Raw genomic sequence first — 13,033 nt, forward strand, 5'->3', positions numbered from 1 at the left:
GGATCCAGCCCCATGTTGGGCTCCGCACTTAGCACAGTCTGCTTGTCCCTACCTCCTACCCCACCCCCTCCCGATGCTAGCTCATTCTCTTTCTAGCTCTAAAATAAGTAAAATCTTAAAAAAAAAAAAAAAAAAGAATGAAATCTTGCCATTTGCAACATGGATGGACCTAAATGTTTATGCTATTATGCTAAAACAAATGAATAAACAAGACAAAACAGAAGCAAACTCATAAATACGGAGAAGAAACTGGTGGTTGCCAGAGTGGAGGGGGGATGGGCAAAATGGGTGAAGGGGATTAAGAGCTACAAACTTCCAGTTGTAAAATAAGTCATGGATGTAAAGTACAGCAAGGGAAGCAATATAATCAAGAATATTATAATAACTTTGTAAGGTAACAGATGGTAACTATGCTTACCATGGTGCACATTTCATAATGTATGTAAATACCGAATCACTATGCTGTATGTGTGAAACTACTGTAAGACTGTACGTCAACTATACCACAATTAACAAAAAACTACCTGTGCATTAACTCTTTGACACAGGAATACCACTTTTGGGAATTTATACCAAAAATACACCAACAATAATACAAAAATACATATAAACAGGGAGCCTGCTTCTCCCTCTCCCTCTGCCCCTGACTTGTGCTCTTTCTCACTCTCAAATAAATTAAATAAAACTTTAAAAAATAAAAATAAATAAAACACACAAAGTACAATTAAAACTCTACAAGTGGAAGAAGGCATAAAGAAAAATATAAAAGTTACCTCACTCTCTAAATCCCACTTCCCAGGGGTAAACACTATTAGCCTTTTGTCAGTTTTTTAAATGTATCATCGGGATTGTATATACACACACACCCAAATCCAAATATAGCTCCCTTCCTCCCATAGGATATTGCATTATTGCTTAAATCTTGCTTTCTTCTGCTTTTTAAAAAGATTTTATTCATTTTTTTGAGAGAGACAGAGAGCACACAAGCGGGGGGGCGGGGCAGAGGGAGAGGGAGAAGCAGACTCCCCAATGAGCAGGAAGCCCGACACAGCGCTTGATCCCAGGACCGTGAGATCACGACCTAAGCCAAAAGCAGATGCTTAACCACTGAGCCACCTAGGCATCACTAAATCTTGCTTTCTGTATTTAGTATATAATCTTTAACATTAAAAAAAACAACTGGACATATACAGAGCTACCTCATTCTTTCTAATGGCTGTATAATTATCTATTGTATGAATGTACCATAATTATTTGAAAGTGTTCCCTTTGATGGATACTTAAGTTACTTCCACCCAGGATTCACTATCAACATTTGGCGGGACATTCTGTATGCACAAATATAAAATACATAGTTGATTTTAATTTCCAGGAATAACACATAAGAAGCTCACACCCAAATGCTGATTAAGAGAAAAATTAAGAGTTTTGATGTTCAAAACTTCACCTGCTCTTTTCTGCCAAAAAACACAGGAAGCACATGATAATAAATTTATATTGGAAAAAGAGCAAAACAAAGATCCTTGCATTCCAGACAATGAGTTTTCTAACATTTGACCAGACTTCTCCACATACAAGCATAGTCCTCGTCTCTCCACTTCCCCCAAATGATCTCACACTGAGTTCACAAGAAAGATGAAGGTCAACTACATCGTGCTCCCAACTTTACCTCTCTCTTTCACTATGTCTTACTACCTTCTGGCTTTTCTGTCTTCCTTTTCCTTCCTTCCAAGTCTTTCCCTGTTCTCTTCTAATTCCTCTTCCTGAACTCTCAGAGCAATTTCTACCTGCTTTGTTGATAACCTCACTCCATTAATCATTCCTTCTTGCTGGGCTCTTCAAAGGCTTTCTCTACTTGGCTTCTTCCCCTCAACCTTAGAAACACAATTACATCTTCTATCTCCTGGAAACACCTTTCCTCAGGCCTGCTCTCCCCTCAGGTCACCATTGCTCTGCCTGCGGACAGGAATTTCTGTAGTAGGTGATGTTTACTGTACCTCTCCTCCCTCACCACCCATTCTCTGGCCACACCGTAACTTCCACCGCCAGCAAGGGCAAAACACAGACACACTGCCCTCCCTTTGGAGCATTGCTTCTGGGCCCTACCACTCTACTGAAATTGTTCTCTTAAATGTCACTAAAGATGTCCCAAGGCACCAAATTCTATATGGTTTACTTAGTCCTCATCTTTGGCTTCTTTTAGAGCATTGATGTTCTTTCCTTCTGGAAACTCTGTTTTTCCAATAACCCAACAGAAAAATAGGCCAAAAAAAAAAAAAGTCTACAAGGATATATCAAACTGATAACAGGGGTAACTGCTTGGTAAGGTATTAAGATTAGGGATGACAGTTTTTTTTGTTTTTTTGGGTTTTTTTGACAAAGAGAGAGACACAGCGAAAGAGGGAACACAGCAGGGGGAGTGGGAGAGGGAGAAACAGGCCTCCCGCTGAGCAGGGAGCCTGATGTGGAGCTCGATCCCAGGACCCTGAGATCCTGACCTGAGCCGAAGGCAGACGCTTGATGACTGAGCCACCCAGGCGCTCCTAGGGATGACAGTTATAGTGAAATTTAGCTTTATCTACAATATTTAATTTTTTCTAGCATAATACATTAATGTATTACTTGTGCAATTAAAAGTCTTGAAAATCCATACGGAAAAAATATTATACCCAGTCACAAAACAAGAAATATAAGTATATAGCTAAGAAAAACATGAAAAAAAGTCCAAATAATCACTAATAGTTATTAGTTAATAAGCCAAGATCAAAATAAAACGAGGTTATTTTTCGCCTCTTAGTTTCACACACACGTAATAATGAAGGTATAAGGAAACTGGTACCTCACACTACTAAAGGAAATATAAACTGGTATAGCCTTTTTAGGAGGCAATTTGGATCCATCAAAATTTAAAAGCATACACGCTTTGACTTAGCAATTCCATTTTAAAAACTGTATCACACAAAAAATTTCACAAAGATAGGTGATCTCTACAAGCACTGTTTGTGACAGAAAAGAAATGGAAATGATCTAAAGGTCTATCAACCAGGACATCCTTCTCTGAGTATCTATATAGAGAATACTTAATGCAGCCACTTCCCATGCTGACATGGAAAACATGTCCTGATACTGTTAAGTGAAAAATCCTGACTCTCCCAATTTTCTTCTCTTCCCTTTACTGTTTTCTCTTCATTTTCTCTTTCTCTAAACACAGGAGTTGACAAAATTCTGTCCTTGACATCCTCTTCTCATCCACTTTTGTTGAACGACTCATCCACTTCCGAAGTCTCAACTACCTCTGCTACGCTTTCAATTCCGCACCTCTAATCAACCATTCCCCAAGCACTAGTACTTCACTTCTAAACTTATGCTGGGAATTTCTACCTGGTTCACAGGTCCCACCAATTAAGTAAGATATGGGCTACAGACAAACTAAATGTTCCTCAAACAAGAAAAACACCTCTTCTTCATCACCTTTCCTTCAGGCTTAAAACTTCTCTCATGAGTTGCTAAGAACTACTGATTCTACCTCTAAAACCTCTTGTCAATCAGTCCTCTTCCTGGATCTGCCATTAACAATACCACAATTCAGATTCTCATTATTTCCCACTTAGATTGTGACCATATCTGCTTCGTTATTAGCCATCACCTCAGTTCTCACCACCCACAATTCAACTTGCACAATGCTGCAAGCCTATGGAGCCACAGCTCTGGTCACATTACTCTTGTGTTCAGGAACCTTTGATTTCCCAGTGATCACTGAATAGCATACAGATATCTAAACCAGCCACTCAAAGCTATCCCAGATCTTGCCCCAATCTGCCTTCCCAAACTCATCCTCCTAGAACTTCCCCCATTTTTACTCCATGTTCTAGTCAATCTAAACACCTGAAATTTGATAAAGATACTTCACACTTACGTCTCAAAGCCATTATTTGACAAGCCCACTTATGGAATCAACTCTCCCATCTGTGTTTGCTGAAATCCCACCATCCTTAAAAGGTTCAATCCAAATGCTCTCTCAGCCACAAAGCCTTCCCTGATTCCCCAGCCAGGTTTTCCTTCTTCTGAAGGAAAGAAGAAGGAAACTTTCCTCCTTCTTTACACTTCAATTGTGCCTCCTCTGAATCTGGTAACAATGCTGGATGTTGCTTATTTATACATTTGTTTTATCTCACCTCTAAACTATAAGCAAAGGAGCTCTGAGTAAGACAAAGTATCTTAAACATCTTTATGTCTCCCACAGTGTTCTGTGGCAGCAGGTCAATGCCCAAATGCACACTTACTGAATGATTAGGAAGAATGGGATCCTAAAATAACAAAAAAGGGGCACATTGTGAAGGAACAGTACAATTTTTTCAGTAAGCTAGGGCAAGATTCCTCTGTAGTAAGTGCTCGATAACTCTTGGGACACCTGGGTGGCTCAGTCAGTTAAGCGTCTGCCTTCGGCTCAGGTCATGACCCCAGGGTCCTGGGATCGAGCCCTGCATCAGGCTCCCTGCTCAGCCGGAAGCCTGCTTCTCCCTCTCCTGCTCCCCCTACTTGTGTTCTCTCTTTTCTCTGAAATAAATAAAAATCTTAAAAAAAAAAAAGTGCTCGATAACTCTAGACTAGTAAGATTTTATTTTTTTTTATTATTTTTTAAAAAAGACTTTATTTATTTATTTGTCAGAGAGAGAGAGCACGTGCACAAGCAGGGGGAGCTGCAGGCAGAGGGAGAAGCAGGCTCCCTGCTGAGCAAGGAGCCCGAAGTGGGGCTCAATCCCAGGACTCTGGGATCATGACCTGAGCCGAAGGCAGATGCCCAACTGACTGAGATACCCAGGCATCCCAGACTAACAAGATTTTAAATGAGAGTAATGGCTCCCCACTCTCTAAATATTTCTTCTATTTCTACACCTACTGAAAACTCTCTTGAACTAGTGTCAGGTGGAAGACAATAGTTTGCAAGGCAACAGGGATGTGTAGAAGTTGTCTTAATGTTATGCATTTAACATGAGGAAAAAGTATCATAATAATGACCATAATTACATGTGTTTGAGTTCCTATAAATTCTAAGCTGAGTACTAATTTAACATCATTCCAAAATACTTACAGGAGTAAATAAGAGCTGGAAAGAGAGTTTCATTTCTCTCCTGAGCTGTTTCAACAAGCATACGAAGTGGGCCTTTTGGACACAAAACAGCCACTAAATCTAGAAAGAGAAAAAAAAAAATCTGGAAAAATGTGTTGGCTAAACTTACAAATGGGTGTGTTAGGGAGGAATTAACCAAGGGAAATGGGTTAATGTCTTGTTTACGCAGGAAGATGTTGAATGAATACGAAATAAACAGCAGGTAAACAGATGGGGGAAAAACAACCCAAACAAAATACACAAAACCACACAGATGATCAGTGTAAATTTTGCTTTGGATTTGCCTATTTGGTTAGTTTACAGTGTATCATCACAGAGTTCCAGGAATAAGTCTTCCCGGTTTGAAGAAAAGAGGCAGAGATAATGACAAGACAGAACTATTCTAGAGCTATTGTCAATTTCCAATAAGCAGAAACAAAGACAAGCCATTTCTGAACAAATCATATCTACGAGCCACAGATAGAAGCTTTACAACGAGAGGAATTTAATAGAGGGGATGACCGAATTTTTCAAAATATGAAGAGCAGTGTAACAGAATCATTCCCTTTCCTTTTTAAAAATAGTGTATGTACTACTTAGGGATACTTGAATTAAAGGATAGTAAATTTAAACAAAACAAAATAAATCTTTGCATGAAAACCTTTTAGTATTTCTTTTGTATTTCTGTCAAAAGCACTTCACACTGTCAGGTCTTAGAATGCATGTGGTGCTGAAAAGTGGGTTATTTTTTCAAAAAAACAGCAACTCAGAACAAAAGCAATTTGCCTAAACTATTCTTGATTCTACCACCATCTCTTTCCATCAACTGCAATTTTTCTGACATTTTCTGTGCCATAAAAATCCAGAATATAGAAGTACAGAAAATTTCAAACATTTAAAAATATTAAAACAGGTGTAGCTAAATTTGTGAAGACTTCACAGCTTGTGTAGACATCACCATCATTCAGATGCATTTAAGTAAAAAACAAAACCCCTCACACCTGCAAGTGGTCACGTCTCCTTGAATACTACATTGACTACCACTGATATAATAAAACACACACAAAGAATTCTCTGCTCTCACTGCTTCCACTTTGATTTGTTTTGGATGAGAAAAGGGAGATTTGCTGCCCTCTGAAATAAGGAGATTTTCAACCTGTTTGAAGCTGCATGTCCTGTAACTATCTTGGTTTTATGACATGCTGCCCCTAATAGAAGTGCTAAATGTTAAACTCCCTTATTTTTAGAGCAATTAAAGTGAATTTTGCTTAAAAAATTTTAGAACCTGTGGGACAAATTAAAAAATCTTCAGACATTGTAAAAAGGGACTTGAGAATCACTACTCTAAGTAGTGGATACAAAAGTCTCTTAAAGGAACTCAAAGATCTGGAGAAATAATCATTTGTATCATGTATGGAAGAAAGAGTGTTGATGGGAGAAATAGTGTAACATAGTAGAAAGAATACTGGACTTGGGATTCAGATTCTAGACCAAAGAGTGTTAAGCTTGGGCAAATACTTCACCTCTCTAAACTTCAGGTCTATTAGGTCCAGTAAAACAGGAATTACTGCCTTGATTACTTTACAGGATTATATATTCTAAAAAATAACAGCTAACATTTATTGATACTGTTCTAAGTGTGTTATATGTATTTTTTCATTTAATCTTCATAATAACTAAGACTTAAGGGTTGATCATTGTGCTAGTCACACAGCCAATAAATGATAGGAGAGGAGCCTGGATTTGAACCAGATATGGCTGCCTCCAGAACTGGCACTCTGTTGTTTTTGAACATACAAAAATAGAACCAGACTCTTTATTAAAATTCACCTCTGATGTCTGACTGATGATACATATATGCCATGTTCCATTTAATTAAATTTTAACTGGATTGAGTTTGTCACAATGGTGCTCTCTGAGGTCTGTAGCCCGAGGCTGGTAGGGACGGTGAAAGTCCCACTGAAACACTTGTTCAAGAGCCCAGCATTGTATACCTTTACAGGTGAGATGGGCACTATTAACAACGTCTGGAAGTCCACAATGGATAAAGTGAGGTCTGTACTGTGGCTTTAATATGTACAGGGACATGTATAACCTTGATACATATTTTGAGTATCTGTGAGGCCAGAGATTCTTGTAGTCATTTTCCTCAAAGAGGAAAACCTTGGATAAGTAACTGCTGTTGCTATCATCGGTGGAACCAGATGATTAAACCATGGCAATGGCCCAAGAGTCTGTAAAAAAGCACAGATGGAGCCAACTGTTGACTAGGATAAGGTGACTGGCTAAAGTTCATCTAATTTTGCTGACCCCTGGATCTCACTCTTCAATCAAGGATGTCTGGATTAGGTAATGAAAAGAAGGAGCTCTTCAGTAAGCTTCATCACATATAATTTTGATGCTGTTCATAAGGTGTACAAACTCCCACTGCTGTTCACTGGCTCCCCAGGTAGCCACAGGTCCAAGAAAGGGGTGAGCTCCTCTAGAACCTTGTCAACAAGCAAGGGACTGAGAACAGAAGCTGCCGCCTCTCTTGTAGGTGTGATACTCCAGAAGGCCCAGACTTAGCTGTATCCTGTAGGTAACATTAGCAAGGAGGCCCTGGTAGCTGGCCTGAGCTTGTAGAATGCTGCCTCCATAACCCAGAGAATGACGTGGAGCTTCATGGGTTCAGGGCCTGTGAGAACCTGTTTCCAGGAGAGCTCAGTATGCGCTCTCCAACTGCCTCTCTAAGGGTGTACAGCATGGGACTGAGGAGGGCAGTTTCTCAAACCAGAATCCATGAGCAACTTCTGACCATCATGGGTGGTCCAGAGATTTCAGGTGTGAGAGGAGGTTGCTATAGCTTCTACAGTGAATGATTCTCTGGAGGGGACTTTAACAGAAGTGACTGTTCTCTTACAATCTGGACAGATTCTAGAGCTCTTTATCGTCGGGGGCCCCAATTCAAGATGGGCCAATTTGTAACAGTACAAACAGGCTTAAATAAAACTTGTAAATGAGGAATATGCTGCCTCCAGATCCCAAAAAGCCCTAAAATATACTGGGCTTGTTTTAACATTGTGGGTGTAGGGAGGTTCTGTTGCTATTTCTTGACAGTGTCAGATACAGAAGCCTTACTAAATAATCTTCAGGAATTCAACCAGGGTGGCAAAGCCTTGTACTATGTACAGGCAAATGCCCACCCCCTTTTTTTGAGCTCCTGTGTGACTATTTGTATGTCTTCAATGAATATGTCAAATGAATCTCTTCAGAGGATAATATCATCGATGTGATGTTCTATCTGTGCTCCTGAAGAAAGCTGGATGTGGTTAAGATCTAGTCAACAAAAATTGTATGCAAAGGTAGGGCTGCGGAAGAATTCCACCAGCAGCCAGGTAATGATACAATGTGTCCCTCTGAAGGTGAAGGCAAACTGCAGCTGTAGAAAAAGTCACTGAACAGAAGAACATACTAGTAAAACCTCTGACTGCAAAGTATTTGCCAGTTGCTGATTAGGTGGGGGCCAGAGTTGGCCAGAACAAAGCGATACAATAATACACGGGGACTCTGCAAACCATCAAGTGCTGTATCACCTAAGGTCTTTATGAAAGACACAGAAAGTACATGACTATAGTTCTAGGACTGCTTGCTCAAATATGAGAACAGAACCATTTAATTCTATTTCCATGGACTTTTTCCTCATCAAGTGGGGATGATGAGGATTCCTACTACAGGTCACCTGACATTTTAATAAGCATTTGAATAGGGATAAAATTATTATATAGAGACCACATACTGACCTCTGGAAGTGGCTCTCTTTCTGGCTTTCATGCAGGGTGACAGCCGGAGAGCACACACCTATACAGCTGCTTTTGTCATTCATGGCAAAGATACACTGTGACCGTTTGGAACCCATGTGACACTCGTTGTTAATCAATTTGAATCTCACACTGCCAAAGTTTTGTTTTTAAAAGAATAATTCTACCCAAGTTGCCTTATAAAAAGTAGGTGTTCTAATTTTGATTTAAAAACTAATTGAGCATTTTATGTGTGTGAAGCACTCTGCTAGTGCTTTTCAACATAGGTTCTGAACTCTTACAACTCAGAAGTACCGTGCCCATTTTCCAAATGAGGGAACTGAAGCTCAAAGAGTCAGGCTTTTTCTTAGCATCACAAAGACTGTTGGTGGTGGAGACAGGTTTTAAATCTAAGTCTTCTGAACAGAAGTCTATGGATCCTTCCACTAATCCATCACTGGCTTAAACTGGGGGACAGTAAGACAACATTTCTAAAGAACTGAACCTCAAAAAAATGGAAATCTTTGTATGAAAAAGACACTATAGCTAATTAATTATTTATTGAAGAGCTATGAGGTGTAACTGTTATCACTTTCCTAAGTCAAGATAACTGGAAAAGGAAGGGAAACACACCAGTGAGGTACTTCTGTGATGAACAAAATGTCAGTCTTGAGTTTTACCATATACTGAAATCACAGCCAAGATGAGCCACGCTGTCCATTCTGGAAGGTACTTGATAAATACCAGGGCCATGAGGGCACTGATCATAATGAGATATGCCTGCTGGAGTCGCAGAGGCCCTTTCCAGTGAATGGCAATCATTCCCACCACACCAAAATTCCAGATCAGGAGTGCAACAGTAATGTAGTCCATGGCAACATTGTAGGTTTTAAACACTTCCCTGAAAAAAATTAAACAGAGATCTAAAATTATTTATGTACAGTACTTTTCATCAAAACATTGTTTAGAAATATGGTTCCCTCAAATTAGATATTCATATCCTACCTCCATATTTTTACCATATCTTATATCAAACTGTGCTATTTAACAGTTTTCTTTAAATTCACTTTTTCTCTCAAGTTGAGCTTACTTTAACAGAAAACTCTGTATCATTCATACAAATGGGAAACCAGTATCATAGGTCATAGCTGTAAAAGTAAATACAAAAACTAAAGAAAGGCCACATATCACTTAAAATGCCACAATGGATGGAGCGCCTGGGTGGCTCAATCAGTTAAGCCTCTACCTTTGGCTCGGGTCATGATCCCGGTCCTGGGATCAAGTCCCATGTCCAGCTCCCTGCTTGGCAGGAAGTCTACTTCTCCCTCTGTCCCTCCCCACCCCCTCGCATGTACAGGCTCTCAGATGAGTAAAATCTTAAAAGAAAAAAAATGCCACAATGGAAAGAAACCCTAGTTTAAAATATCTGAAATTAGAAAAATTAAACATCCACAATAAACTTTATAGCTAGGACATACGTTATTTTCATAAAATGAAATTTAGTGCAGCCATGAAAAAAATATATTTTATAATACTAATTAGTCTTAAACATACCAAGTACAAACTACATATGGAAACAATCATAATTTAAGAGTATTTCATCAACAAAGTACATGGCTTTAAGTGACAGTTATATAGCTCAGAGTTAATTTCTGAAAAACAGAATATTTCACCACTTACCCCAGGTAAATGAATGAGAAAAAGAACAGCAACAACAGAGATGAAATAATAAGCCAGGCATGAATGACCTAGAAAAGAAAGCATTTCAATATAATTAACAGATCCCATACCCTAAAGAAAGGCAAATTTACTTCAAAAATAATGTATTATTTCTGTATATGTTATTCTTCTCAAATGGCAGAACTCAAACTGACTTCAGGATCAGTGCATACTTATATTGGAACTCTTTGGTACTGAACTACTCAAAATAGAAAATAGAAAATTCAGCAAGACATATATAGACCTTTGTTCCTTTAGAAATATGTGAAATTTTTAAAATAATGCATTCTAAAATAAATTCTCAACAGAGCCAACAGTCAACATTTAAACTTTAAAGAAGCAATATTTTCAATGGAAAAATTTTGTGATATTTCTGAAATAAACAAATAAATTGAATAAAATAAAATTCAATGAAACTGAAAATAAGATAGTCCATTAAGTGACTTTTGTATATCTACAAGTGTATTTTAAAATAGGCCCTTCTCTCGGGTCTCGCTACCAAGATGACCAAGAAAAGAAGGAATAATGGTCGTGCCAAAAAGGGCCGCGGCCACGTGCAGCCTATTCGCTGCACCAACTGCGCCCGTTGTGTGCCCAAGGATAAGGCCATTAAGAAGTTCGTTATACGGAACATAGTAGAGGCTGCCGCCGTCAGGGACATTTCCGAAGCGAGCGTCTTCGACGCAAGGTAGTCAGGAATCGCTCTCGTGAAGCACGGAAGGACCGAACACCCCCACCCCGATTTAGACCTGCAGGTGCTGCCCCACGACCTCCACCAAAGCCCATGTAAGGAGCTAAGTCCTTAAGGACTGAAGAAAAGCTGTTCTCCAGAAAAAAAATAAATGGCGATTACACTTCAAAAAAAAAAAAAAAATAGGCCTTAAGTTACATAGCCATTTGATAAAATAATATTCAGAATCTAAAGTTTCAGTAAGCATTATAATGCTTTCTGTTTATTTTACATGGTTCATTAATAAGTAGTAATATTACAAATTCTTTGGAACACTTATAAGTCAGTCCATCCTTATTATGCAGAATTCATACAACACTATGTAAATGTTAGTCACTATTACTCATGTATAGCTTATGAATATGAGAGAATCAGATTTGACTTTTGTAACCTGTTACACAAGATGAACATTTTAAATGGTAATTTTATGTAATGGGTGTATTTGGGAAAATACTATACAACTCAGGGAGCCTGAGGTTTTTAAGAACAGAATGGAGAAGCACAAAAATTTGTCAAGTAATTTCCAAAACTGAAATTATTTTGAGGTGGATACACCCATTATATGCTTTAATCTTTCAATGAAGTTTACTATTCCAAATATCTTTTTTTTTTAAGATTTTATTTATTTATTTGACAGAGAGAGAGAGTATAAGCAGGGGTAGTGGCAGAGGGAGAGAGAGAGAAGCAAGCTCCCCACTGAGCGGGGAGCCCAATGCAGAGCTCGATCCCAGGACCCCAGGATCATGACCTAAACCAAAGGTAGACGCTTAACTGACTGAGCCACCCAGGCATCCCCCAAACATCATCTCTTAACTGGAATATTATTTTGTCTTCGTTAAAAAACAAAACAAAACAAAAAACTCCCACACCCACCTCCCAGATCCAGTTGTTCCAATAATCAGGCTCTAAGCTATCAAAATCTAGTTGTGATTAAAATATATGTTAATTTTCTCTTGTGGTTTTGTTCTGATCACCCAAGGTGATCTGTAATTATTAATTCCTTTGAAAGAAAAGATTTCTTAAAAATTCTTGCTGCCTCGGGCGCCTGGGTGGCTCAGTTGGTTAAGCGACCGCCTTCAGCTCAGGTCATGATCCTGGAGTCCCGGGATTGAGTCCCGCATCGGGCTCCCTGCTCGGCGGGGAGTCTGCTTCTCCCTCTGACCCTCTTCCCTCTCGTGCTCTCTATCTCTTTCTCTCTCAAATGAATAAATAAAAATCTTTAATAAAAAAAATTCTTGCTGACTCTTTTTCTTTAAAACTTCATAAGATGGTACAATTTGGGAAAAGGTCAAAAGAATGCCTTTACATGGAAGTTGGTATTCTTTGGACATTCAAATATTCTAAATTGACTATATGAATACAACAAACTTAATTTCCGGTGTTCTTCCACAAAAATAAATAATTTATTATAAAAATGTTCAAGGGGCACCTGGGTGGCTCAGTCGGTTAAATGTCTGCCTTTGGCTCAGGTCATGATCTCAGGGTTCTGGGATCGAGTTCCACGCCTCCCTCTCCCTCTGCCCCTCCTCCCCACTCGTGCTCTCTCTCGTTCTCTCAAATAAATAAATAAAATCTTTAAACAAAAATGGCTCAGTCGTTAAGTGTCTGCCTTCGGCTCAGATCATGATCCCAGGGTCCTGGAATTGAGCACCACGTCGGGCTCCCTGCTCAGCAGGAAACCTGATTCTCCCTCTC

At 39.1% G+C, this 13,033-nt stretch overlaps 1 protein-coding gene and 1 pseudogene across 5 annotated transcripts in view; one reads left to right on the forward strand and one right to left on the reverse strand.

Moving 5' to 3' along the window:
• Nucleotides 1–13,033, reverse strand: part of PSEN1 (presenilin 1) — a 71,265-nt gene that overhangs the window by 14,437 nt on the left and 43,795 nt on the right. For all 5 annotated transcript variants that reach the window (XM_027569666.2, XM_027569667.2, XM_027569662.2 and 2 more), the window contains 3 exons: nucleotides 10,570–10,637; nucleotides 9,570–9,790; nucleotides 5,093–5,191 (listed from right to left, as the gene is read on the reverse strand). In XM_027569666.2, the coding sequence (XP_027425467.1) occupies nucleotides 5,093–5,191; nucleotides 9,570–9,790; nucleotides 10,570–10,637 (388 nt within the window). The remainder of the gene's footprint in view (nucleotides 1–5,092; nucleotides 5,192–9,569; nucleotides 9,791–10,569; nucleotides 10,638–13,033) is intronic.
• Nucleotides 11,097–11,482, forward strand: LOC113908940 (annotated as a pseudogene).

This window comes from Zalophus californianus, chromosome 6, assembly GCF_009762305.2.
Source record: "Zalophus californianus isolate mZalCal1 chromosome 6, mZalCal1.pri.v2, whole genome shotgun sequence".
Classification (NCBI taxonomy): Eukaryota; Metazoa; Chordata; class Mammalia; order Carnivora; family Otariidae; genus Zalophus; species Zalophus californianus.